The 26480-nt window shown below is 38.0% G+C and overlaps 1 protein-coding gene across 1 annotated transcript in view; it reads right to left on the bottom strand.

Annotated features, from left to right (window-relative positions):
* The window catches only part of astn2 (astrotactin 2), a 284181-nt gene that overhangs the window by 203024 nt on the left and 54677 nt on the right, over nucleotides 1-26480 (bottom strand). Inside the window, exon 2 of the mRNA XM_013909139.1 lies at nucleotides 24187-24374. Within this exon, the coding sequence (XP_013764593.1) occupies nucleotides 24187-24374 (188 nt within the window). The remainder of the gene's footprint in view (nucleotides 1-24186; nucleotides 24375-26480) is intronic.

Genomic DNA, 26480 nt, shown 5'->3' with positions numbered 1-26480 from the left:
GTGTGTGTGTGTGTGTGTGTGTGTGTGTGTGTGTGTGTGTGTGTGTGTGTGTGTGTGTGTGTGTGTGTGCACATACCCAGAATCAGAATGCATTCTAAATCAAGTCACCATTAATTTAATCCAACTGTATAAGCAATGTTAAATGAAGGACTCTTTGATACATTAGGAAACACCATCACCATAGCTTCACTGTGTACTTGAATCCAGATCCTGGCCTGTTGAACGAACAAGCAGATGTTTGCTATGTATAAGAAAAACAGCTGATGATCTTAGTCAAAATGTACAACTAAAGATCAAATTGATGCAATACATAAATGTATAAAACTACTTTACTGCAGTGACTGAGTTATATAGTGTAATGAAGAGAAAACAGACAAAGATGCTAAAAACCCCAAATACATGAATGAATTTTAGATGTTAGCTTGTGGTTATAAACCATCTTATAAAAACAGAGTAAAGCTAAAAAACCGGGTAACTTCAGCTTATAATCATGCAATCATACATGAATATTCATACTGAATGTACATTAGAGAAGATGTCTGTGTCTTCTAAATCGATATGGACACAAGAAGCAGTTTATGTATTTCACTATTATTAAAAAAACAAAACAAAAAAACAGACAAAGCTCAATCGCGACAGTTTACAGGGGAGCTTGAATATGGTGGCATCATACATATTTGGCTGGAAAAAATATGACTACTTTGAGCAGCAGACAGTCGAGAGGTTAAGAACCCCAAAACAAAATCTCATTAGACTTTATTATTAATCTTGATTGTAGTGAATGTGCATTAAATATATTCAATCACTGACTAATTACAGACAACAGAGCTAATGAAAGGAGCAGCAACATGCCCAGTCAGGGGTTTGTTATGCTTTAAAATATACAATACAATGCTGTCAGATTCTTTTGTTTGTTCGTTTAATCTGAGCTGTCAGTCTTCTTAAGAGTGGTGAGATAAACAGATGTGTTGTAATAATGTAGCTAAGAAATCAGACTATTTGCATACGCTATTTCCACTGCAATTTCCTGTTCATTATTATTATTATTATTACACTTTCATAAATGATAAGCGCAGCATATTTACTTTTATTACCTGAGAAGACATCACGAAGAGTGAGTGAAATGGCTATTTCGCATGTTGTCCGAAGTCTTTGGACAAGAGCCTTTTTTTGACTAGCTTCCTTACAAAATGCATTGTCAGCATTTATTATGATTTTTGCATCTGAGTTTGGTGTTCAGATTTGCACTCAAGCATGCATAGCAATAATAAAGTATGTAGCAATTTCTGTTGTTCTATCTAATCTCTATAAAATTCTTACGACTCTCAATCTGATGGCATTGCTTCTGTTGAGGACCAAAATAGCACTGTCACCATGGATATCTCAGATGTGTCACTTCTCTTTGGCCCATTCATAGGAAAAAGTAATCTGCAACAGCAGATGTCTAACCAGATGCACATTACATTTTTTTTTAAAAGTAAAGGATTAAAGAAAGATTAACTGTAAATACCTTATCTTTGTGAAAATAAATATCTAATAACTACATATCTGATTAGTTTTGAGCCTTCCACCATCTCTCTCTCGCCCCCTCACTTGAACCACTCTCCACTCTCTTGCTTCAATAGCTCCTGCAGAGCCTTAAATTTTTTGACTTTTATGTGTACTTGACAAGCATAACTCCCTAATGATCCTAATAAGCTTCTTTATGCAATGAAACAACACGATGCAGAGCCAACACATGCAACACATGCTCTGTGGTTTAGCCACCATCTGTGCATAGGAGAGGCAGTGGCTCACTGAACCCCAGTAATCAGCCCCCTCCTGCTACAAAGGAAGGTTGGACTAAAACAACCTTTATTGCATACTTAAGAGTAAATTACACTGAAATACTCACAAGCTAAACTGCTTGCAGTCAAAAGATTGATCAATTTCAAGATTAAAGAACAAAGAGATCACATGTACGCATTATCCTACAGATGACAATACTCAAGCTATCACAACCACAACACACAAATCCAAGTATGTACTTGTAATATATTTGGGCTTGCTTGAATGGACTGTTTTTGTGTTTATGCCATTGTCTTTCACACAGAGTCTGCAAAGGCTAAACATCATTTCCCTCTCACTCCATTTTTTTCTGTCACCATCTTCTATTTGTCAACCTCCTCCCTGCGCAGTATCTGTTCCTACTATCCCTCTCTCCCAGCAGGAAGTTAAAGTGGCATGTGCCCTAGCATCTGCTCTCCATTCTCTATGTCCAAGTAGAAGTTGCAGTGTGAATGACAAGATGAATGTTCCCATTCCAATTATTTACCTTGGAAATCACATGCCTGTCTATTACTGGGTTTCATTAAGAAATACTTACAGTAATTCTTTCATTCCTGGTAATGCAAAGCATAGCAGGCTTCCTAAAATAAGTGGGTGAATTATATGGTACAAATCTCTATCAGTGGCATTATACTGTATGTAACAGCTGCTTGTCTCGATCATTAATTAATTAATTAATGTAATAATTCACTTACTAGGTCAGGGGAAGCTCTGATGTTCAATAGTATGCACAAACTGTTGAACATGGGAACATGGGACTTTGGGATTAAGACTACGTGCTGTCATAGACTTGTGCTGTTGTTGAGAACTATGAATTGAAAAATAACATTTTATAAGGCTTATGCAAAGGTATATGTTTTAAATCGACTGGAAAGGTAAAGATTTTTGATAGAAGTGAAAAAATCTATCCGAAAGTGAAAAATAATTTCCAGTCCAGTCCTCAGCTCGAGCCATGTAAATCACTAGAGAAATTACAGTGACCAAAAGTCCCTACCTAATCATAAAATCTGATTACACTGTGATTGAAAACTGAATTAAAATCTTCTACAGCTTAACTGGAAAGCACCAGGTCGACCTTTCCATTTTGTCCTTCTCTCCATGGGAATGAATACATGTTACCATCATTTTCTCCCCACCCCTTCCTACATTGTCTCAGATCCTATCCCTTCTCCTATCCCTTCATTACTAAGCCTCTCTGTCTTCGCCTTTAACATACCACAGGGATCTGTCACACAGAGGGAAAAGATTTTATGGCAGATAATGCTACCTTGAGCCGTAGCTTTGTGAATTACACCACTGAATTAGGGGTGATTTGCGCTCCTCCCACCTGCACTGCAACTTTCACCTAAAGGAAGACCTTTAGCATCCTGCACCCACAACTTCCTCTTTCAGCTAGATGAACAATCTACCTGAGAGATCTTCTTCTTCAGTCTTTTACTAAATGATAAGGTCTGCATTATAGACCTTGGAGTACACAGATAAATAACATATCAGATCCGCAGATGAGCAGTTACAAAAAGATTGTTTTGGTTTCCCTTAGTGTTGTGTTTATCTCCCATTTTTTTCCCATTCTGTTTGTTCTTTAGTGGCGTTCAAACCTACATGCTGTCTGCAATTCATGAACTTTAAATACTGTAGGTTTAGCCAGAAGACACCAGTGCTATTTTATTAGCTAGCACTAGCTTGCTTAGTTAGCAAGCTGCATTCATAAACTGGAGAAGTGCAACACAGTAATGCACATATCACCTAATTATTCTAACTAACGCACTAAAGAAAATTAGAATTTCTCTCACCACAACTGGAATACACACTTTAGGGAAGCTAGAATATAAGTCAGATGCAATAGGGTCATGCCACTTTGACGAAGTCCAGTTCAGTGACTCTGAGTAGTGGATAAGGCCCAGCAGACTCCTTGGACACCTGTCAACCAACAACCTAGAGGACACCTAGAGGATCTGCAGTTTTTTGTCACTTTGGTATTATTTGTTTTTTTCAGCTCTGGAAGTATATACCATTGCACCCCAATGGTATGTATCCAAGTCATTCGGTTATATTTATTTTATTATTTCTTTCTATTTTTCCTAATTTATAAACGATGACATTTTGCTCAGGTAGTTTTGCACATTACAAAATAAGCAGCATAAATCAGATGATATGGAATCCCTTAAACTGCAATTTAAAACAACCAGAAAAAAAGTGTTGAAAAACCAACACAAAAAGGATAATTGAATGTTCTACTCATGAGAGCATCCCCAAAAAACTAAAACATTGTATATTGTAAAATTACGCATGTTTAAAAATGTCTCTGCATTTAGATAATAGCTAGTATTTCACTACCACTGTCATGGACCCTGGGTCTATTTCTCAGTATAACAACATCCCATGATGCTCACTGTTTGCATGGTAACCAAATATAATTGCCTGATGACCATGCACCGCTGCCTGTTCATTACTGCGGGAAATTAGTACTTCTGGAAAAAAAAATGAATAAAAAATTCTACAATGCCTACCCCACTTTCAAACCCCCACTTCACTCAACCACACCACATTATGGCTCTTTCATTTGCTGTAGCATGGCAAAAAAATAATATGTGATTAGAAATGTGTTGCTAATATTTGCAGTGCTGTTAGTGTACATGGGGCCTGAGTTGCTAAAGCTGTTGGTAAGAAGGTAGTGAGAGGGTCTGAACAATGAGACTCTTGGGGTGACTTTGATTGGAAAAAAACAGCAAAGGCTGAGTAGTGAAAGTGTCAGAGAATGGATTTTCTCTTGTGTAAGGATAAAAGCATCACAGTGTGGACAATGGTACATATTTGTAAAGAGCAGCATGTGGGAAAATAATGGTTGACACACATTTTTTTGTTGGTCCCTAATATTTTTCCCAAGGTTTACTAGGACTATTTTGTTTTTGTGGTGACATCAGCGACGACTGTGTGGTATTTAACATAATAAAACACAAGGCTAAATCTGAAAAATAAATGACTTTGCCTCCTGCTAGAGAAAGACATATTCTTGCCTTGAAAGCTGGCGGGTGCTATGGAGCTATGTGTGATTATAGATGCTTTTATATGTTAGGGTGCTCCAGCCCGTTTACTTGTATCAGAGGCAGCTGGGGCCTCAGCCCTTGTTATATCCCCTGTCGTTTCGCTTGAAGTGAGGCCTTTATTTGTATCTGCAGCTGTCGGCCAAGTGTTACCACAACAGCTTGCGCGAGTAGACCTGTCAGCGAGCACCAGCAGCTGAAGGGGAAGGTAGTCTTTGTCCATTTGTGCCAGATGCAATCAAAAACTCACTTTCACCCTTACTCCCGCTCTCCCCACCCCCAAACACCCTATTGCTGGTCTCTTCTCTTGCTTCACATATCACAGCAATGTCTCCTCAGTTCAATGCCAGCTCCACAAAGTATATTTCATGTCCTGTAAAGAGTGCATTTTGACACTTGCTTACACTTACTGTAGCCCAGACCTGGCCTGACTTGCCTTTAAATTTGGCTTAGGAGAAGGTGGGGAAATAAAAATGTACTATCCTGCAGAGAAAATATCTAATGAATGTGATTGCCTATAGAATGCTAATAGATGTCAGGGGTCTTAATATCACTTTCAAATCCAATTCAAATAGCACAGATGTTTCAAATTGGTGCTTGAGTCATTAATGGCTTTGAATAAAACACATCTGCTATCATTAGCACTGAAGGGAGAAAAACAAGCAGCTCAAATATATATTAAAGGGATTTTTTCCAGTTACAGTACTTTGAGGGGCCATTAAAAAAACAGCAGGAATTGGGATTAATCAATAATGAGATACAGAATGAGGAAAGGAGAAAAATGTGTCTGCCACCCAAGAGTACATGTCTTTAAAGTGATGCATCAATATATAACGACACTCTTCAGCAAAAGAAACCTTTTTCGGTTGCAGTGAATGTCTTCCTGCTTGCTCTGAAGCTTTGCTTAGTTTTAGTATGGCTGTGATTCATGTAGGTTTGGACAAAAGGACAAGACAGTGCACCCTAAAAACTTCTCAACTTCTCAACTTTTGTGGCTTTTGTATGAAATGCTATAAATCTAGTACATTCCAGTTATAGAACCAGAAATGAGCTTGAAATTAGTAGATGCCGTCCCTGCAGCTAAGGCATTACTTAAGAAACTGCTTTACTGATTGTTCTCTGTAATGCACTGCAATTACATGTTCTAAGAACTGAAATTTACATCCACTCACATACAAAGAACCTTACAAACAATAGCTCATTGCTCAAGCCATTTTATACATTTACATTAAATTGTCATCTAGACGTGCAGGTGCTCCGCACATATAAGTAAGCAATTGTCCACTTCTACGCACTCTCTCTCTCAAATTACATCATGAAAGCATCTCTTCATGCACGCACACAACCATTCACATACATGGACAAGGTTATTCAATAAGCCTCTCTCATCCACATCACACTTTTTCTTTTGTCCCCCAAAACTCCGAGCCATCATCAGTTACTGTTACCCAGGCAACAGACGGAGACGGATGAAGGTGAGTGAATAGTGAGAAGAAAAAGGGAAAAACCAAAGATGGGGAGATGCAGCCACTTGAGTTTTGTCTCTCCAAAGGTAAACTATAAATAGCTTCCTCCCTCTTTTACTTGCTGTACAACTGGGAATGTTGAGAAAACTAATTCGCTTTGGTCACGACACTTTGCCCAACCAAACAAGTACTCCACTACAACAGTTTGTGTTTTAAAGCCCTACTTACCTTTTCTCTGTGTGTGTTTGTGTGTGTGAAAGAGGGGACAGCTAAGTGCTGTGCATAACGAGGTCTATATTTTTTTGTAATATGTTACATATATTCTTTATTTTTCCCCCCTCTGTACACCACTTCAGGGGATTTTTAAATCTGTTTTTACATTTTCATATCTAGTCCCCCATTTTCACAGGCTCCACACTAATTGGACAATTGGCCGGTTGAGGTCTGTTCCTTTACTTTTTCATGAAAAATAAAGAATAAAAGATCTGGAGTCAAAATGTTAAATGTTGTACCTCAGTCTAAGGTACAAAGAGTGAAGGAGGTGATCATTAGGCAAAAAACAACGAAATAAACCTGCCAGAGACATAGCAAAAAGCCACAATGTGGTGCATTCTTCAAAAGAAGTAAAGCGCTGCCCAAATCAGCAACACTATAAAGTGGTTGGTCACAGCATTCTTTCTTTTGTTAAGAAAACCCCTTCACAACATCTTGTGGAGGTATGTGTACATTTGTATTTATTTATCTATTTTTAAGCAAGAATAATCCAAAGGAGGGGATTTTGCAGACACGTGACTGCTTATCTCTGTTGGCCATTTTGGACATGTAACAATCCTGACACGTCAGGTAAGTGAAAAGCCTTATGCAGAAGAAATAAACTATGGCAACTATGAGTTAACAGTGTATATTCTCTCTTAAAGGGAGAAAAACACTTTCATGGCAAACATTTTACTTGTCATGTGGAGAAATTGGGCAAGGGGAGGACTAAAATGGATGTTTACTTACTTCCTCTGAGTATGTTTACTGATGCTGTGAAGTGCAACCCTGGCACTCTCCCTGACTTCACGCCAAACAATTTATATCATTATGTTATCAACAACCCCTCGAATTATACTGGACGAGATCCGAAGCCCTTCAAATCTTTGGATGCATATCAGAATTTCGTGTCAGGATAAGTAACAAACCTCAGTCACTGGAACTGTAGTCACTGGATCGCGTGGACCATGGTCACTCAGGGATTTACCTGAGTCAATATAGCTCATGTGGGATTGATGACAGTGATACTAAGGTGAGTTAATTAGCTGCTGTTAGCTCCAGTTTACTGCTATTTGCCACTGTTACTGAAACTTTTTAGAAGGGGACCTAATGTGGGCAGACTCTCACTTAGCAAATAATAAAACTAATATTAATACTCTCATGCAATGTGAGAGTGTAATCAAACTGTTGATCATAGGGAAAGTAATTAAAAAAGCTTAGGATACTAAAGTCTAAAATTAGCTCATAATGTTATGTTATTGTTTAGCTGGCTCTTGTAATTGTAAGAGCCAGCTAACTTCAGTTTAGGAGTGAGGCTTCAGGTGAGGTGGAAGGAGATGAGAAAGAAAAAAATTAGTAAGAAAATGAAAATATAAATGTAAAAATGCTAAATGGTTAAATATTAGTTAAGACAGATAGTGGTGATTTGAAAAATTCTACTAAATTTTAACTGATACTGCTGTGTCAGCAAAATAGTTACTTTTGTCTTTTTCTATCCAGATGAGTAGGAACGTGAAAAATACAAACAAAGTAGTCTTTTTTTCCATAATGACTGCTGCACCAGACAGTGCAGCAGAATATAGGGGTTGTGGGGGGAAATAACACTGATAATTTCAGTGTAAACAACTTATGAATTATTGAACACGATTGCTACCGGATATCATGTCCTCTAATACCAGCTCTAAAATGCAAATGACGGCACATGCAAAACTTCTACAGAAAAATTTACACCTTAGTACTAAAATAATAATCAGATTTTAAGAAGTGAATTAAATCTAAATACAACCTAAACAAAGAAGGTCGTGTTTCTATGTCTGGATGTGAGTCTTACCACTCCAAACCCAGCATTTCCTGATAAACAGTATACTGTAGCATAATTGTAACCACTTGCTTGCTTGAATTATTTACTTACTGAATTTTATTTATTTGTATTAATCACTTCTTGTTGCAAAAAGGACCTGCCCTTACAATTAATATAATGCTTAAGTGCATGGCATACAGTAGACTTCTACCTGGCTTATGTTTAAAATATAACATAAAAAATTAACAACTGTAAGTTATTTTAAAGCTGCAAGTTGTTTGTTATTGAACTTCTACTTCACGCTACAATACTTTACATTTACCAGGGGCCTTTGAAGTGGTAAAGGTGTTAACATTTATTGCCTGTAGGCAGTGTAAATATAGAGAAGCTATTGCACTCTTCATTCCTACTGGTGTTGTAAGCTGTTATAACTGCAGCTGAAGAGCTGCCATATGGAGTCTTTACATGTGGGTAGGAAACTATGACATTCTCAGCTTCTAAAATACAGATGGCTATGAATCACTGTACACTGGGTTGTTGCCAAAGCATATGTAAATAAAGAATGTATAATCATAACAAAGATTTTTACATATACACACATAATTCTGTGGAGGTCCATTCACTTAATTCAGAACAACAGAACAAAAGAAGAATAACAGAAAACAAAATAAATATTATCCTTCTAAGCTCATGTCACAACCAAAGTCTGGACCTAAGCCATGATGACAGTGGCACAGTCCTTGAAGCGGCACCAGAACACCTGATCATGTGTTTAGTATCCTGCTGAATTCCAGGAACAGAGCAGCTATGAATGAGAGCATGCGGGAATCATGCCAGGAAGCTTTCACGAAATACTGCTTGTACCATTCGCTCCCCTATGGATACAAGTAAGAGACAGAGCCAGGATCAAGCAGAACATATAAAGAACACCTTGACCTTTTCATGTGTGGTGTCACTTGCTGTAGAAGATTATAGTGAATAATAAGGTCCCTGCCCTCCTTTCGGACTAATTAAAGGAAATGAGACTTTTTACAGTTGGCCCAAGTGTACTACCATCCTCATTTTCATGCTCAGAGTGCAAGAAATACCAGCATAGTACTGCATATGTACAAGTAAAGTTGCAGTAAACCAGAGGTTCAGTGATGTAGTAGTTCATATGGCTCAGAATCCATGACAAGTTAGTAGTTTTTGTAACGTGTGAAATACGGAATGAAAATGATGTGTTTTCTTGTCATTGGTTATCTCTTTTGCATAAACTTATGAGAATTAAAATCCACTGAGAAGTCAAGAAAGCTTGCAAATAGTCATCTCCAGGATAAAATAACCTTGTTCACTACCAAATTAAAGTGTTTGAGTTCAGTAGTATTATGACTACATTGTAGTACTTCCATAAAAACCATGGAAATATGTATAAAAATGTTTCATATTGTTTTTACCACAGCACTGACCACATTACTGATGTTAGCATAATGATGACAGGAAGGCCCCAAGTATGGCCACTCATGCCTTCCTAATGTAATAATCCAACCAATACGATCACTCCCTTCATAATCAAGCTCAATAAGGTCATGGCCATCACTATCTAACAGGATATGAATAATATGAAGAGTTACTTCAAGCTATCGCATCATTTGGTATTTCATGAAGTTCTGCCTGTATCATTTTGTGCATGCAAAATTTATTAGCAGTGCGACTCTTATGTTAATGGCTTTGCTAAATGGTTTGTTGTACTTCAGTAGTGAGAACTGGTTGAAATTTTAAGGAGTGGGCATGAAGGTCATGTTGTGAAAAAGTTGTGTCATGAAAAGTGCCCTTAAAATTAGAAAAACCTAACCTTGAACTTGACCTTGAGCACAATTTGGGTGAAAACCCATTAGGTGATCATTCTTGTGTGTGTTGTGATCATCATTCTAAGAGGAGAAACAATTCTTGTGAATTATGGAGGGGGGGGGGGCACATGGCACGAGTTCATTGGTGCTTCGTCCAGATGAGTCAAAAATGTGTTTCTGGTGTAACTTAGGAAAAAACAGGACTCACTCTGCCTCTCACAAAAACAAATGCTCTTTATAAAAATGAATTTCATGATTTTATGCGTTTTGTGGCTTAATTGGGGAATGATAGCTCATTGTTCTCTCATATGTACAGTCCGTTAATTATATAACACAGGGATTTTTTTTGGAGGCAGCTGTTGAGGAAGCATTAGTAATTTCAAGCTTGGGTGTAGATGTGCCCACCTCCTCAAGAGGGCCAGAGCATAATTCACTTATCAAATTGCCCTGATCACAGCAAGCAGCGATCAGATGTATCGAACAGACTGAACATTGATGGTCAAATGTCCATGTGCCCAGTATGGATTGCCTGGTGTGAGTACACAGTTAGTTAGTTAGTTAGTTAGTTAGTTAGTTAGTTAGTTAGTTAGTTAGTTAGTTAACCTTTTCATGCATGAATTATGACAACCTCAATCAGGATTTTTTTCTTAGGCATGAAAATAACATTTTTGAACTTCTAAGGGGTTAGAGATTTTTTTTCAGTAAATTTTTTTGAGCACTTACACTTGCTGAAAAGTGGGTGGCAGGGTATGGTGTCATCAGTGTCCAATGTAGTGGTTTATGTGCAAGTATACCACCAGGTCAGAGGATGGCTGATTGTGATAATTTGGCTGTAGCTTGTAATCTGTCTTACTACAGCTGGAAAGAGAAGTTTGTTTTTTAAGGTTTGTTTTTAATGCAATTGGGAGAAAGACTGGTTTTCTATCTTTATCTGGTTTGTCTGTATTAACTTAAACATTGGAATGAATTTTGTCTAATCAGATTGGAGCAGGAAACGTTGCAGATGAATTTCTTAAAATTGCCCTTTAATTGTTTCTGTGGCTACTGACAAGTCCCTCAAAGCAGGTTGAGCAGGTCATTCATTGATTTAAAGGAAAAAAATAGCAAGGTGTAGATTGAGCCCGTCTGAAAAGAACGCAGTCAGTCATTCTCTACCCCAGAGGTGTATATATAATTTTTTTTCATCGTACCTCACTTTTTTCCCATTTCATTTCAAACTTTTGTGACTTATTATTTTGTTCCTAATAATATCACATTTTTTTCTATGTCTGCTTTGATTAGTGCTTTTGAAAATACAAATGTTTTCGGGTGCCAGAGGACCACGGTTAAAAGCACCCTATTCCGTGTGTGCAGAATCAGAATCATCTTTATTTGGCCAAGTGTGTGAATTTGACTCTGGTTCACTTTGCTCTCTTCATGCCCTGCAGTTTTAATAACTGGAATGATATTTTCAGTTCATGTTTGCTGCTGGTCCTAAATTAAAGCATCGTACAGAACCAAAGGGGGAGTGGGGGCACACTCAAGAAGAAACATTTCACTGTTGAATTCATCACCTGGTTGGGAAAATTCCCAAACTGGAAGTTATCAGAAAGTTGGAGACATCACTGGATCTACCTGTGACCGCTGGGGCATTCTCAGGTCATCCTACACATGAAAAGGAGAGCTGATGTTGCTGTATTGCAAGCCCCAATCTCAGCAGTAATGACCCTCCAGGGAATGAGGAAAACTCCACCTGCTGATGTAACTGTTCAAAGCTTTGTTGGAAAATGTACTCTTTTCCTCCTGAAACAACGATATGAAGGTAGCAGCTATTTGCTCCTGTCACATGCCAGCATGCTTGACCATAGCATGAGGAAAATGTCTGTTCTATAACTGCCTGTAGTGTTTTTTTTCTTTTCTGGTCCCTATACAACTGCAGTGAGAACTTGGTTTTACATTGCTAGCAGTAAGTCAGACTCAGTATCCACCAGTGCGGTCTCTTTTGATTGATTCTGTTGATAATATTTATGGATAGAATTGTTTGGCACAGCCTTTTGATAGAGGATGAGATTTGATAGACTCAGGATCTAGTCTCTCATTCTTGCACTTGATGTGGTTCTCTTGGCTTCATTAGATGGTGACCTTCGGCTTTGGGGTGGTCTGCAGTTGAGTGTGAAGCAGCTAGGAAGAGAATTAGCATCTTAAGTCTGAGCCCATGGTTCTTAGCCAGGGAAAAGGGTGGAGTGCCCACTTTTGGGTTAGGGATGAGTTGCTGCCCCAAGTGGAGGAGTTTCTCTGGGCTTTGTTCACAAGTAGGAGATTGAAAAAGATTGGTGCAGATGCTATACCAGTTTGTTGTGATAAAAAGAGAGCTGAGTCTAAGAGCGAAGCTGTTGAGATATAGATCAATCTATATTCCTACCCTGTCTTATGGCCATGAGCTTTGGGTAGCATCCAAAACAATACGATTCAGGATACAAGCAAGGATGCCTTCTGGACACCTCCTAGGTGTTTCTGACAAGACCTACTGGGACGAGGCTTTGATGCACACCATGAACACGCTGGAGAGATTACATGTCGTTGGCGTTGTGTTTATCATCTGTTTATTTCAATTATTTTATATTGTGGTCAAAATGATTTAGATTGGTTTCATCATATAAATCCAACATAAATAATGTTTAATTGAAATTACTGAAAACTAATACTAGAATCAAAGGACGGCAAATAACATTAAAGTAATAATGTTGATTGTATTTTGGATAAGAGCTGCAAATTATATGATACAGAAGTATAGCTTTCAAGATTAATTAAATTAGCACAAATAATAATCATAATAACAAAATGTTCTTTAGAAGACATAATTAAATAGCGAGAGAAGAAAAATTGTTTTGTTAGTAATATTCTTTGGCAATGGTCCATGTTGGTTAAATATGTCAGTTGGATGAGGGTTAAAACACCATCTTGTTAATGGCAGTCACATTTTATGAGGCTGATGAATGCAACATGGTAGGCCTGCACCACTATAGACCTTGTACATTTGAATGATTGCACAATTGAATATAATGTTGTGTAATTCTTAGTTAGCCTGGCACCATAACAATCGTTCAACACCTGGGAAAACCTCCTTCATCACATTTAAGAACAGAAATTAAAGTCGAGATCCATTAAACTTATCCCCAGGAAAGAAGCTGTGTCAGATTAATCCCGTCAAGGGGACAGCATAATTACAGCCATAAAGTTTAGAAAAATAAGTCAAAATAGAGTTTGCCAACAACACTGTCATCAAAAAGTGGTGATAGAACCATCCTAAACACAGCCTTTGACTTCCTCCCCAGAATATTTAAAGTTTAAATGCAATTTTGTTCAAGTGGCTCATCAGTCTCTGTTGATTGTTTTAGTTGTGTGGTTATATTTTATTTATGATTTGTTGTTTGCTCCCTACTTTGTACTTATACAAACTTCCGAACCTCCGTTCTAACCCTTACAGGGACATGCAAGGTAAAACTATTTGAAGAGAAAGGGCAAAAAGACCCCATGACTTCCAGCAGGTTTTGGGAACTATGCTCGGAATAGGAACAATGGGAACAATCTAAATGTGCAACTAGACACATTTAGTGTCCCAGTGGATGACTGGGTCACCCCAATGTGACTGCATGTTGGAGAAAGGAGAACACTAACGTTTTTTTTTCGTTTTTTTTTCGTGTGTGCCACTTAGAGTAGCAGCAAACTATCATGTTGTTATATTGAATATTGATGATTGCCTATTACAAAAACAATGGACTTCAGACTTCAATTTTAATTTATTGCCATTCAACTGACTCCAAACTTCAAACTGAGAAGAAAAGCTTATAAAATGTAAAATAACTTCATACAGTGTTTCCCACATATAGACTTTGTTCAAGACAGTAATGGAGATGGTATCTAACCCAGGGATGTCAGTATGATATTAGTTTGTGATATTTAAAAGTGTGGGAGGACACTCACAAAAAGAACACAATCCTGTAGGTCACATTTCAGAAGACCTCAAATATCAGAATGACATTGTGGGAGTCCTGAAAAGTATAATAGGTCTACATATAGGTTATGGGTACAAGAAATTTTGCAGTATACGAAACTAAAGGCAACTCCCCAAGGCAGTGTACACTGAGGATTTAGGTGAGTATCATATGAAGTTACAGCACTGTGTTCTTGTGCTGGCAGACCTCTGCCAAGAAGCCAAAGATAATTCTGACAGCTAAATGTCTGTCAGGCTTCAACTCCACATTGGTTGAACGCCAAATTTGCTCTGCTCACTACTTGTATTATTAGCAAATCTTTCACTGTTAGTGGAGGGTAAGACTTGGTAATTGTCTGAAAAAGGCACAGTGCCACATGGCTTGTCTTTAGACAACTTAAATGACTTCACAATTGGTTAGACCCTAAAGCGCTCCTGTAATGCACAACAGCCTCCTGAATTTAAGAGCAGAAATCTGTAATCTTTCAGTTGTGGACAAGTTTGTGCTAGGGGCACCAAATTTAAGCTTGATGGTGCAAGTTACTGTGCTGTGGTGAAATGTATTTTGGATCCAAAGCATATCAAATCTTGAGTGTGGGTCAATTGGTTAACCGCAGGTTTCCATCAAGCCATGGGCACATAGGAGAGGTTTGCTTTTAAGGCTTTCTGCCGGAAGGCTAAATGTGGTAATTCTATGTAAATGTAGATAAATAATAAAAGAAGAACGTTGAAGAACATTGTATCCTAATGATATTTTTTTAATTCATGTTTTAAATAGTTATTTTTGCTTCTTATTTCAGTTCCTTGTTTTGTACCCTAAAAAGCTTGAAATAATTTATGCACTTTACATTATATTACTCTTACTATTGAAATATATAACTTATTTTAAAGAGTTCCATCCATCCATCCATCCATCCAGGGTGCACTCTTGACAAAGCTGATGTGGATAAGCATTTACTGGATGGATCCACATTTAATTCCCAATCTTCTCTCAAAACCTAAATATTGTTGCATGACTAAGCATGAATATATTTTATCATCATATCAGACTCTGTAAAAGAAAAGGACTGGCATTCACCAAATAAATGAAACTTCTTTGAGATGAGCCATTATGTTGTGGCAGTGGTACACACTAAAAAAAGCACATTGTTAAACAATTTGAGACCATTTTTCTTTAGTTTATTAATATTATGTCATATGGCTAGTTTGGTGGAAACCAGCGTCAAAACAATTTGGGGACTTCATTGAGAACCACTGCAAGCTTAATATATAATACTGTAGTACTACTTACTATTAAATTTACAGGAAGATTTAAATAATGTTTACATACAGTAGAATACATACATAAAATTCATTTGCATACATACAATTCAATTCCTTTCAATTGGTAATATGTGAATTACAGTATTTATTAATTACTAGACACAACGTACACCTCAGTGAACTTCAGACCCAGCCAGACACTCAGACAAAAGCTGGTTCATCCCAAAGACAAAACTCCTAAACACACACTTAACAACGTAGTGTATGCTGTACAGTGTAGAGAGGAATGCTCAGACCTCTACATTGGAGTGACCAAACAGCCACTTCATAAACGCAGGATGCCAATGGCAGTGTTCACATTTTGGACAGAGAAGACAGATGGTGAGAGAAACTATCTATGTCCACTGTGAATGACCATCTTTGAACAGAGGGGGTGGCTTATGACACAGTCTGTCTATAATCCAGTTTTGAGATCCCTTCCCAGACGCCTTAATGCCCACTCACATCCTGGGCCATTTGACCTGAGTAAATCACAGGATAGGGTGGGGCTAGGTTTCAGAATGGGTTCACTCGAAACCTTGGCTGATTGTGACCCACACCTGTGTGATTAGGTAGAGGATCAATAGGGGGTCCATGACCCTCTTGGGGACACTCCCATAAGGTTCAAATCTCCACCACTTGCTCTTAGAACTGAAGAAGCTTCTCGGATGAGAGGTGAAACGAAACGTTTTCAAGGAAACTTAAAGAAGTCTAGACCATTTTCTTTCCAAGCTCCTTAAACTACAATGACTTGGATGACTGACAACCTTCACAGACATCCTGGACACAAACTGAAACTAATTGTGGCAGTATGGATACATTCAAACAATTTAAACAAAATGTATATTTTTTTAAGAATCATGATAATTTATTATATTTAATTTTGCTGAGCACATTAGCCTTTTATCTGGGCAGGACAGTAGAGGAAACAGAAAAATATGAAGAAAGAAAAGGGACAAAACGGCATGGAGTAGACTCAAACCTGGGCACCTGCAACATTTGCTATATGGATCACATCTTTAACCCAATGACATGTACTGGCACCTCTTGCTTTTCTCTTTTAAGAGCAACACACATAAACATTAGCACTGCATTTCCCAGTAAGGATTATCTAGCAGAGAATATTCATTATCAATAAGGACACACTTTTCATCTTGCTTTCTATTTCACTTTATCTACACCTACAGAGATGGAATTATGACCATGGCTTAGTATAGTGGTTCGGATACAACATAAAAAAGAAATTTAAAAAAAGAGAATAAGTACTAAAGACGACAAAGAAGAAATCCTTAAATAATGTACAATGCGTAATTAGTTTTGTAACTTTAATTAAAGTGATTCTCATTGCTTTTTTGCAGTCCACATGTTGAAATTGAGCAAGTTGAGCCTGAAACTAAATATAAACCACTCTTTTATGATGTGTGGCTATAGGTAAAGTAATACACTGTAAGCTGTGGTGATTTAAATAAGCTTTATTAAAGACCCAATTAGCTTCTTAAATAAATCCATATATGTCCACTTGCAACCTTGTATCAGTTTCTACCCGTTTCTATCAGCTACTTCCTACCAGTAACTTTAATTACAGCTGAATTTGTATTCATGGCGCAATAACATGCATGTGTAAAATTATAGAAACTAAAAGGTGACTGAAACAATTAAACCTCGGAGCAATTAAAATGTAGCTCGTTTGAACTTTAATGTGATAATTGAAAACGTCCTCACTCCCGGCAAAAATTGTGCACGCATATGCACGGTGAAAATTAATTTCCCTAGCCCCTGATTCTAGAGTAGACACAACTGCCTAAAATACCTCCATGACCTACCACTCTGATGGTCATATATCACCACTGACTGTTTAATTATAAAGAAGACATCTCACCCATGTAGGGTGCACTGTATCTCCATGCATATCTATCAGGCCAGCGATAAGAAGAGTAGTTCTTTACTCATACTGTGTGAGCTCAAGAATATTAAATGACCTCAGGCTCAATTATAAGAAATGAGCCAGACTGAGTTTAAAAATTAAATGTTTCCTGGCCATTTTGGTTTTTAGTCAAATTTTAGTTTATGAACTGTTTTTTTATCCTAATATCAAGAAAAAAAACACAATTTTCAATTTTGTGTTCTGCTGTAGACACCCAGATCCCATATAATTGATGATTATGTTATGTAATACGGCATATGAACGGCTTTCGGCTGCCAGCTTTTATTGCATCTCATTTTGGTAAAATACTACCTGTCCTCCCAGTGAACTTAAACATGTCATTTCTTTGGAAAAAAAAAAAGCTCTACAGTGCTACACACCGTATGACTGACTGCTATTTCTTCTGAACAACGTATTCAAATGTCTGCTGCCTTATATCATTTTCAGTGCTCATTGCTGAGAAATGCAATTATATCTCACCTGAAATTATTTTTCACAGCACAAAAAACTCTCTGTTGCATCATGCATTGGGCATCATATTTTTTCCTTTTCTAATCTGCCTCAGCTGTAGGATGGTGTTTTTATTTAAGGGTTGGTTCACTACATCTTAGAGCCTGATCAAAACAAGGGAGCTGCTGCTTTCTACAAGCAAACCGTGTAGTGCTACCGGTTAATAATTTAAGGAATGGCATTTTTTTCCTTTTTTATTTCTACAGGGCCCAGAATAATTTTTCCCAAATAATTTAAATTCAATCAATCATTTTTGCCCTTATTTAAATCCGTCAGTCTGTCAGTCAGTCATGTGTGTGAAGAGCTTGCTTTCACGGTCATGGGCCACCCTTCCTCTTGCCCTATGGTAGCTGGGATAGGTAACTGGAAGTAATATCAGTCTATCGATGAATTACTACTCTAGATGGAAGCCTTGGCAATAACCTGCCAAGATACATACCACACTCAACCTGGAATAAAAATTGCCTACAATATGTTATAGTCAGCATGATTATTACTAAAAACATGAGAGAACTTAATCACTACATTTCAGTCTGTGTTGAAAGGAATATCTGTTTCTGTCTGCTCCTGTCATATGATGGAGAGAGACTTTGTTGGAGAGGGACAGTGAAAAGCAGAGTGAGTTGGAAAACGATTGCTTGAGTGAGTGAGAAACTGACAGCTCAATGCCAGAAGAATAGAGTACTCACACTTCAGTCTGGCCCAGAACTGACAGCATCAGACATAATGATGTTCACTCAAAGGAGGAGACACCTTAGGGTCATAAGGCCAAACTGGCATACCTTGGCTGTATCCCAATTCTGGGTCTGCAGCCTTAAAGGCCGCATTTTAAGGCCGATTACTTCACAGCGACGCGACGAAGGCTGTCCCAATTCGTAGGCTGCCCGAAATGCAGCCTTCAAATGCGTCCTTCATTTCCCTGAATTTTAAGGATGTGGCGGTGTAGACTTCGTGGCCCAACATATCCCAGAATGCATAGCGCGGCGGTGGGTGTGGATAATTTTGCCGAAAAAAAAAACGGCGGATGAGGGGCGCCCGAAGAGTAAACTTTAAGTAAGTACTGAATATTATGTCACTTATTTATGTGCAAATGTTTAATAACGAAGAACATTAGAACATTACTGTTGGCCACATGTCAGCAAAGTTATGTGACATTAGTCACGTTTGTACTAACTTGGTTTTAAAGCCTTTACATTAAAATATACGCTGTTCAATAGCTGAGCTTAATCTTACAGAGAATGATCAAAGCTTATGTAGAAACAAACAAACAAATGAACAAAATATTTTCTCCTTCATTTCTATCAAACAATGCTGTATGAAACGTTTCCAGCTGTTAGTTTCATGGTTGCTAGGCAACCTGGGCAGCGCGACGGAGGCGAGACTGACCCATTTCACAAGCTTCGCACTTCCGGCCTCAGTGGTCTTTGAGTACGCGGCCCTTGTGGACCGTTAAGGCTGCGTACTTTAAGGCTGCAGACCCTGAATTGGGATACAGCCGTTGTGTCCTAGTCTTACCGCCTTACTGTGCTTCCATTCACTTTTTTAAATTATTGGGATCCCAACATAATGAGACTGTCACTACCTGCTTAGCACTAGAACTGATTTCGATGACCTCCAGCTAAATATAGAATGAAGTCCAAGCAACTGTTGACATATAAACATGCTCAGCCAGTCCATTGATTGTTCTTAATCAATTAGGCAGTTATCATTGTCACTGCCATTGCCATCTCAGTTATAGACCACATTTTATATAAATTTTTTTAACAACAAAACAGCTTAACAGTTAGGTTAAAAAAAATCATTGGACAATGACTTTTTAAAAATGAATTACATTTTTAATGACTCTGTATGCCACCGCAGTGGAGTTTTCAGCAGACAATCAACATGTTATTGAAGTGCAGATTTTCACTTTTTCTTTTTTTGTTTGTTAATTTTTATTTTGATCATGTAAATAATATACAGAAGTTCATTTAGCAAAGAAAAGAAAAATGCTATATAAAAGAAAGCAAAATACATTTCAATATTGCTTCATCTGTTCTGATTCAGTTATATATCGAAAATGGGTGGGAAGGATGTAAAAAAACAAAACAAAGAAAGCATTTTATTAACTGTTATACCAATTATACCAATTTTTGTGCACAGCCCCTTATTTTTTAAAGATTAAATTGGAGGAGATGAAATCAATATTGAAATGTGGTAAAAGAAAATATGGAAAAGAAAAATGCACACATCTGAAGCATAGCACATCATCTGTTCAGTATGGTGGCAGCATGTTCATATACAGCTGCTAATGGAACGGGTCATTCGTGTTTATTGATGACTGCTGATAGAAGTAGGAGGATGGATTCTGAAGTGTATAAGGCGATATACTCTGCTGAGATTAAGCCTAATGCCAAATCATTGCAAATACTTTTCATAGCAGAGAAATGGGATATTCTCTAACAGCCAAATCAGTCACTTGAATGCAACCTTGTAGGACATGTTTTTTCAATTACAGCTGAAGGCTAGGAGACCCTGCAAGACCCTCTAAAAGTGCTGTCAGTAAAGGCCGAGCAAAGCATCTCAAAAGAGGAAACACAGTATTTGGTGATGCCCAGAGGTTCTCTACTTCAGCTAGTCATTAACTGCAAAGGATTTTCAAGTATTAAAAACAATACGGATATTTAAAATTATATCAGATCAATATGAATATCAAATGGGCCTGGCCAATGTATAAAAATGTCTCCAGTTCATGAACAGTTAATGAAATACTCTTGTCAAATCCTTGGAAATAAAGCTGAAAGTCTGAACTTTAATCACATTTTGAATGTTTGATTTAAAATGGCCTGGCCTGCATTAAAATTAACATCGGGGGCCGATAGAGGCAAAATTACATAAAAACGTGCCAGTGTGCAAAAACCTACATACCTAAATATAAATGTGCACAGAAGAAGGTTGTAAAGTTGGATTGGTAATTTATATTCTCACTGGGAGTTAATTTATATGGGCCTTTAAACTGTGGAAGTACCTAACAATCCTCCTCTGCCATTCCATTATGAACACCACAATTATGTGGTTTTAGCTTACACTAGCAATTTGGCTAAGACATCTAATCCAAAGTTACTTGGGAAATAACCCCACATCATGCCAGGACGCTGATAAGTGGTAAACAAAATGGACGGACATCTAGTTTCTGATTTTTTTTCCTCGTACAACAGCAAAAAAGGTAGATAGATGGTGACTGAGTTGTCAGTGTTAGATTAGCTTGCGACATTGCCTTCCTGCTACACAGAAGTTACAGTTTCACGATGGAAATGATTTCTAATTTGACAAAAATATATACAAAAAAATGGCAAAATCAAAATGAAGGTCATTACACAGATAACTGCTTGCGGTGTCAGTTATGCAATGAAAAATGTAATGTTCACTTTCAGTTTACGTTCAATGGACGTAATGCTGTTTTGATAGCCTTCTGCACACCCTTTGAGTTAAAGTGTCCCTAAAAGTGTTCTGAGGGAGAGTGAGAAGGAGATGAAGCTGAAGAGAGCCACGAGAGTAACACAGAGGTGTGCACACAGCGAGAATGTGGCGCACAGAGCAGAGAGGGGAGAAAGGAGGGAGAGTGGTGGGGTGTGCAAGGAGAGGCAAAGCAGAAAAAAGCCAATACAGAAGAGATGCGAAGTATGAGACCTGAAGCCTGAAAAATGGGAAATGTGTGGAGAATGTGAATTAGTAAAGTGAAGAGAACAGAGTCTAGAGTGGACAAAAAATAAATAAAATAAATAAGCAGTAAGAAGCCGTAAGCTGGAAGTGATAAAAACACTCAAAAGTACTGCCTTCTGTAACTTTTAATACATTTTTTATTATTATAATAACTGCATTATCCTTATTTTTATTTTTTTTTACCCACTTTTTAAAATGCCCGCATAAAGCACAGAATGTGGTGAAGAGTTTGTTCTTAACTTAAGGAAAAACATATTTTGGTACAGCAAAAAAGAATGGTGTAGAAATCAAAATTAGTGGAGGTGGTTGTAATGTGCATTTTGGTGTAGGTAGAAACTAACACTACTAACATAAAAAAAAATATATATATATATATGGATTTATATAGTATAAACCTTTAGTTACAAGTATCTAGATAAAGCTTGGTAGAAATGAAATGCATATAGGGAGTGCAGAATTATTAGGCAAATGAGTATTTTGTCCACATCATCCTCTTCATGCATGTTGTCTTACTCCAAGCTGTATAGGCTCGAAAGCCTACTACCAATTAAGCATATTAGGTGATGTGCATCTCTGTAATGAGAAGGGGTGTGGTCTAATGACATCAACACCCTATATCAGGTGTGCATAATTATTAGGCAACGTCCTTTCCTTTGGCAAAATGGGTCAAAAGAAGGACTTGACAGGCTCAGAAAAGTCAAAAATAGTGAGATATCTTGCAGAGGGATGCAGCAGTCTCAAAATTGCAAAGCTTCTGAAGCGTTATCATCGAACAATCAAGCGTTTCATTCAAAATAGTCAACAGGGTCGCAAGAAGCGTGTGGAAAAACCAAGGCGCAAAATAACTGCCCATGAACTGAGAAAAGTCAAGCGTGCAGCTGCCAAGATGCCACTTGCCACCAGTTTGGCCATATTTCAGAGCTGCAACATCACTGGAGTGCCCAAAAGCACAAGGTGTGCAATACTCAGAGACATGGCCAAGGTAAGAAAGGCTGAAAGACGACCACCACTGAACAAGACACACAAGCTGAAACGTCAAGACTGGGCCAAGAAATATCTCAAGACTGGTTTTTCTAAGGTTTTATGGACTGATGAAATGAGAGCGAGTCTTGATGGGCCAGATGGATGGGCCCGTGGCTGGATTGGTAAAGGGCAGAGAGCTCCAGTCCGACTCAGACGCCAGCAAGGTGGAGGTGGCGTACTGGTTTGGGCTGGTATCATCAAAGATGAGCTTGTGGGGCCTTTTCGGGTTGAGGATGGAGTCAAGTTCAACTCCCAGTCCTACTGCCAGTTTCTGGAAGACACCTTCTTCAAGCAGTGGTACAGGAAGAAGTCTGCATCCTTCAAGAAAAACACGATTTTCATGCAGGACAATGCTTCATCACACGCGTCCAAGTACTCCACAGCGTGGCTGGCAAGAAAGGGTATAAAAGAAGAAAAACTAATGACATGGCCTCCTTGTTCACCTGATCTGAACCCCATTGAGAACCTGTGGTACCATCATCAAATGTGAGATTTACAAGGAGGGAAAACAGTACACCTCTCTGAACAGTGTCTGGGAGGCTGTGGTTGCTGCTGCACGCAATGTTGATGGTGAACAGATCAAAACACTGACAGAATCCATGGATGGCAGGCTTTTGAGTGTCCTTGCAAAGAAAGGTGGCTATATTGGTCGCTGATTTGTTTTTGTTTTGTTTTTGAATGTCAGAAATGTATATTTGTGAATGTGGAGATGTTATATTGGTTTCACTGGTAAAAATAAATAATGGAAATGGGTATATATTTGTTTTTTGTTAGGTTGCCTAATATTTATGCACAGTAATAGTCACCTGCACACACAGATATCCCCCTAAAATAGCTAAAACTAAAAACAAACTAAAGACTACTTCCAAAAACATTCAGCTTTGATATTAATGAGTTTTTTGGGTTCATTGAGAACATGGCTGTTGTTCAATAATAAAATGATTCCTCAAAAATACAACTTGCCTAATAATTCTGCACTCCCTGTATCTGTCCCTGATCAGTGATGATTATTCTTTATTGAACTGAATGATCTTCAATAATAAAGAGGAGGAGACACTGCATGACTAGTAGTAGGTTGGTTAGTAAATTAGTGTATTATCAGCTACAGCAGTATAAGATACACCGGTTTTGTGGATTAAATTTTTGCTCATACTTTGGTCTGACAAAGAATAAAATGCAATGCAGCCTCTACAAAATGGAAAGATTTTGTAAAAACCTTTTTAAAATATGAACACCTATCTGTGTGTAGGCCTTAGAGCGCACCGTGTGATTTCAAAATTGACATTTTATTTAAATGACCTTTTGTTATGTCACAGTAATAAAAGCACAATATTAAAAGAATGAAACAAATAAATAACAACAAAAGAAAAAAAATAAAGGTCTGCACACCACAAACAGTCAACAATTCAAAAGCTGGACAAAACTTTGGAGGACCACAAAATGTTTCTATTTCTGCATACAGACACTTGCCATGCTGGACATGCATTCAAAGCTACAACCACAGATATTTCACTTTTAGAGTTTAGAACTTACCATAACTGAGATGTGTAGCAGATGCATGTGTTCATGCAGCACGTGGGCCGGTTCCCGGGCAGTAGGTTGTGTGGTCTGAGCTAAAAGCTCAGACTCAGTCATGGACACATGGAAGTACAGTGTCCCATTTTCCAACCACTGCTGCTTCCAATGTACCTGAGAAATTTCTTCCCCAGTACCAGACATCTCTGAAAAGAACAAAGAGAGAGAGAAAAAAAATGTTTTTTGCCTATTTTTTGTTTTTTATGAATAAGACAATGCACATGGACTGTCTGTGTGTACAGGACACGTTTTGCTAATGTTACTCTGTAAGGAAAACACATCCATTCAGTTGATCTGAAGAAACTAACAAATAACGGTAACAACATACGGGATTATGTGTGCATATATTTTGTGCATGGCCTTGTCTCTGCACGCACAAACAGTCACTTCCAACTAGAAATCTAACTTCTGAAGATTATAGATTTCTTAGGTTCTGTTACAGCTGCGCAGCTGATTTGGTGAGAGTTGCTGTCAAGCCATTTCTCTGCTTAGCTGCTTTGCAATCCTTATTATGACAACTTATTAAGCCATGGTATTAGTTAGAGATTTGTAGAAATTCAAAAAGACTAAGTGGAAGTCATCACAAATATTTCAGCCATTACAACCAATACATCGCTTCAATTACAGATAAAATTAGTCACAGATGGAAAAGGATTATCCATGCTCATGTCCATTTGTTTACACTATTTTTGCCCATTTTCTTTTTATTTTCCTGTCACCCAAAAACAACAGACTCAAAAGTCTGCCAAAACTTTCAATGGGCAGATAATGGGTTCATTAAGCTCAATTTTAAACATATATATCAGGAACAGTCGCAGAAACGCTGTCACTGCCCTTCTTCTTATCTGCGTTAATCATCCTACATTATTTAAACCACCAGCTTCAGGCTAGTACTTACTTGAACTATCTAACAAAGGAAAGAATGAAAGGAAAGCTGGAAAAGTTTATAAGGAAAAGTGTGCAGGAAATGTACGAACAGAAAAAAATGACACACTCAGTTGAGTTTTATGGAGCAATGGAAAAAGGAGATGAAAAAGAGCAGGGAGATCACTGGTTTATCTTGATATGGATCATGGCACAAGAATCTAATGCTATCAAGTGGGAGTGGCTGCTCAGTAGAGCAGTACTGAGAAGCCTAAGGGAGCCTCCGATTGCAAAGCTTGATACAGTATTTGTCATGTGGCTGGGTGACAAGGGCACAGACATCTACTGACATCTTCTATCGGTGGCAGGTAGCAAATGACAAATGGCTTTGGATACAGCTGGTTATTAACCTGCTGACTCTGGGTCAGAGGACACGGGCAGCAGGGGAGGGTTACATGAGCTGTGCTCAGCACTGAGACAGGCCTTTAGGTGCAGGGGGAGAATGCGCAGAACAGACACTGCATAAGAAAATGACACAGTTCATCATGGTAGAAATCATGTTGTTATATGCACAGTTATAGTTACTTAAAAATATAGTCGTGTAGACCACAATTAATAACTCTTTTCCCTATTTTATCCTTTTTACTAACTGTCGGGGGGAAGGGGGAGGTGGACTGCACAGAGGCAATCATTAGCAAGCACACAAGCACAAATAATAATATTTTTGGTTATGATGATGATGATGAATTATTTGACAGTTTATACATAAATCCAATAAAAAACTGCTTTAAGTTATAATGCACATCTTAAATGCATCTCTTCTCTGTGAAAGTGCACTTGAAACGTCCACACTCTTGCAAAAGACCTGGGAAATGCTGTATAATTTTGCTGACTACAGCTTATGATAAAATTTTGTAGGGTGTGACATTCTTAAATCCTACAACTGCTGGCTATTCATCTTTTAATGTTTAATCTGCAGGATGAAGGGAGAGTGCTTGACCTCTCACACCGAGAGATGGTAAAGTTTTGTCTGCTGGGCCACCAGTAACATACCTCCTGTGATGCTACTGTCTCCTGCCAAGCTCCAGTCAATCTTACCTTTCTTACACATTTTGTTTGTTTCAGGTAGTTTTAAATGACTCTGATTTTACACAACAGTGACAATGAGTTTGATACAGATTAAAAGTGTTCCTGTGTGGAAAAGTAAAAGACACAGTTTGCAGTCACATGCAGAATAGATGGGAAGTTTCTAAAACAGTAGATGCTGCGAGGTTGTTGTGTATCTCTGTATGATCATTATGCAGATGAGGAAAGACTATTTTAAGACAAAAGAATGGTGTGTGTGTGTGTGTGTGTGTGTGTGTGTGTGTGTGTGTGTGTGTGTGTGT

Source organism: Pundamilia nyererei, unplaced genomic scaffold (assembly GCF_000239375.1).
Source record: "Pundamilia nyererei isolate P.nyererei 1_Seehausen unplaced genomic scaffold, PunNye1.0 scaffold00002, whole genome shotgun sequence".
Classification (NCBI taxonomy): Eukaryota; Metazoa; Chordata; class Actinopteri; order Cichliformes; family Cichlidae; genus Pundamilia; species Pundamilia nyererei.
The sequence above is the reverse complement of the archived record's forward strand: the minus strand, read 5'-3'. Positions and strand labels throughout refer to the sequence as shown.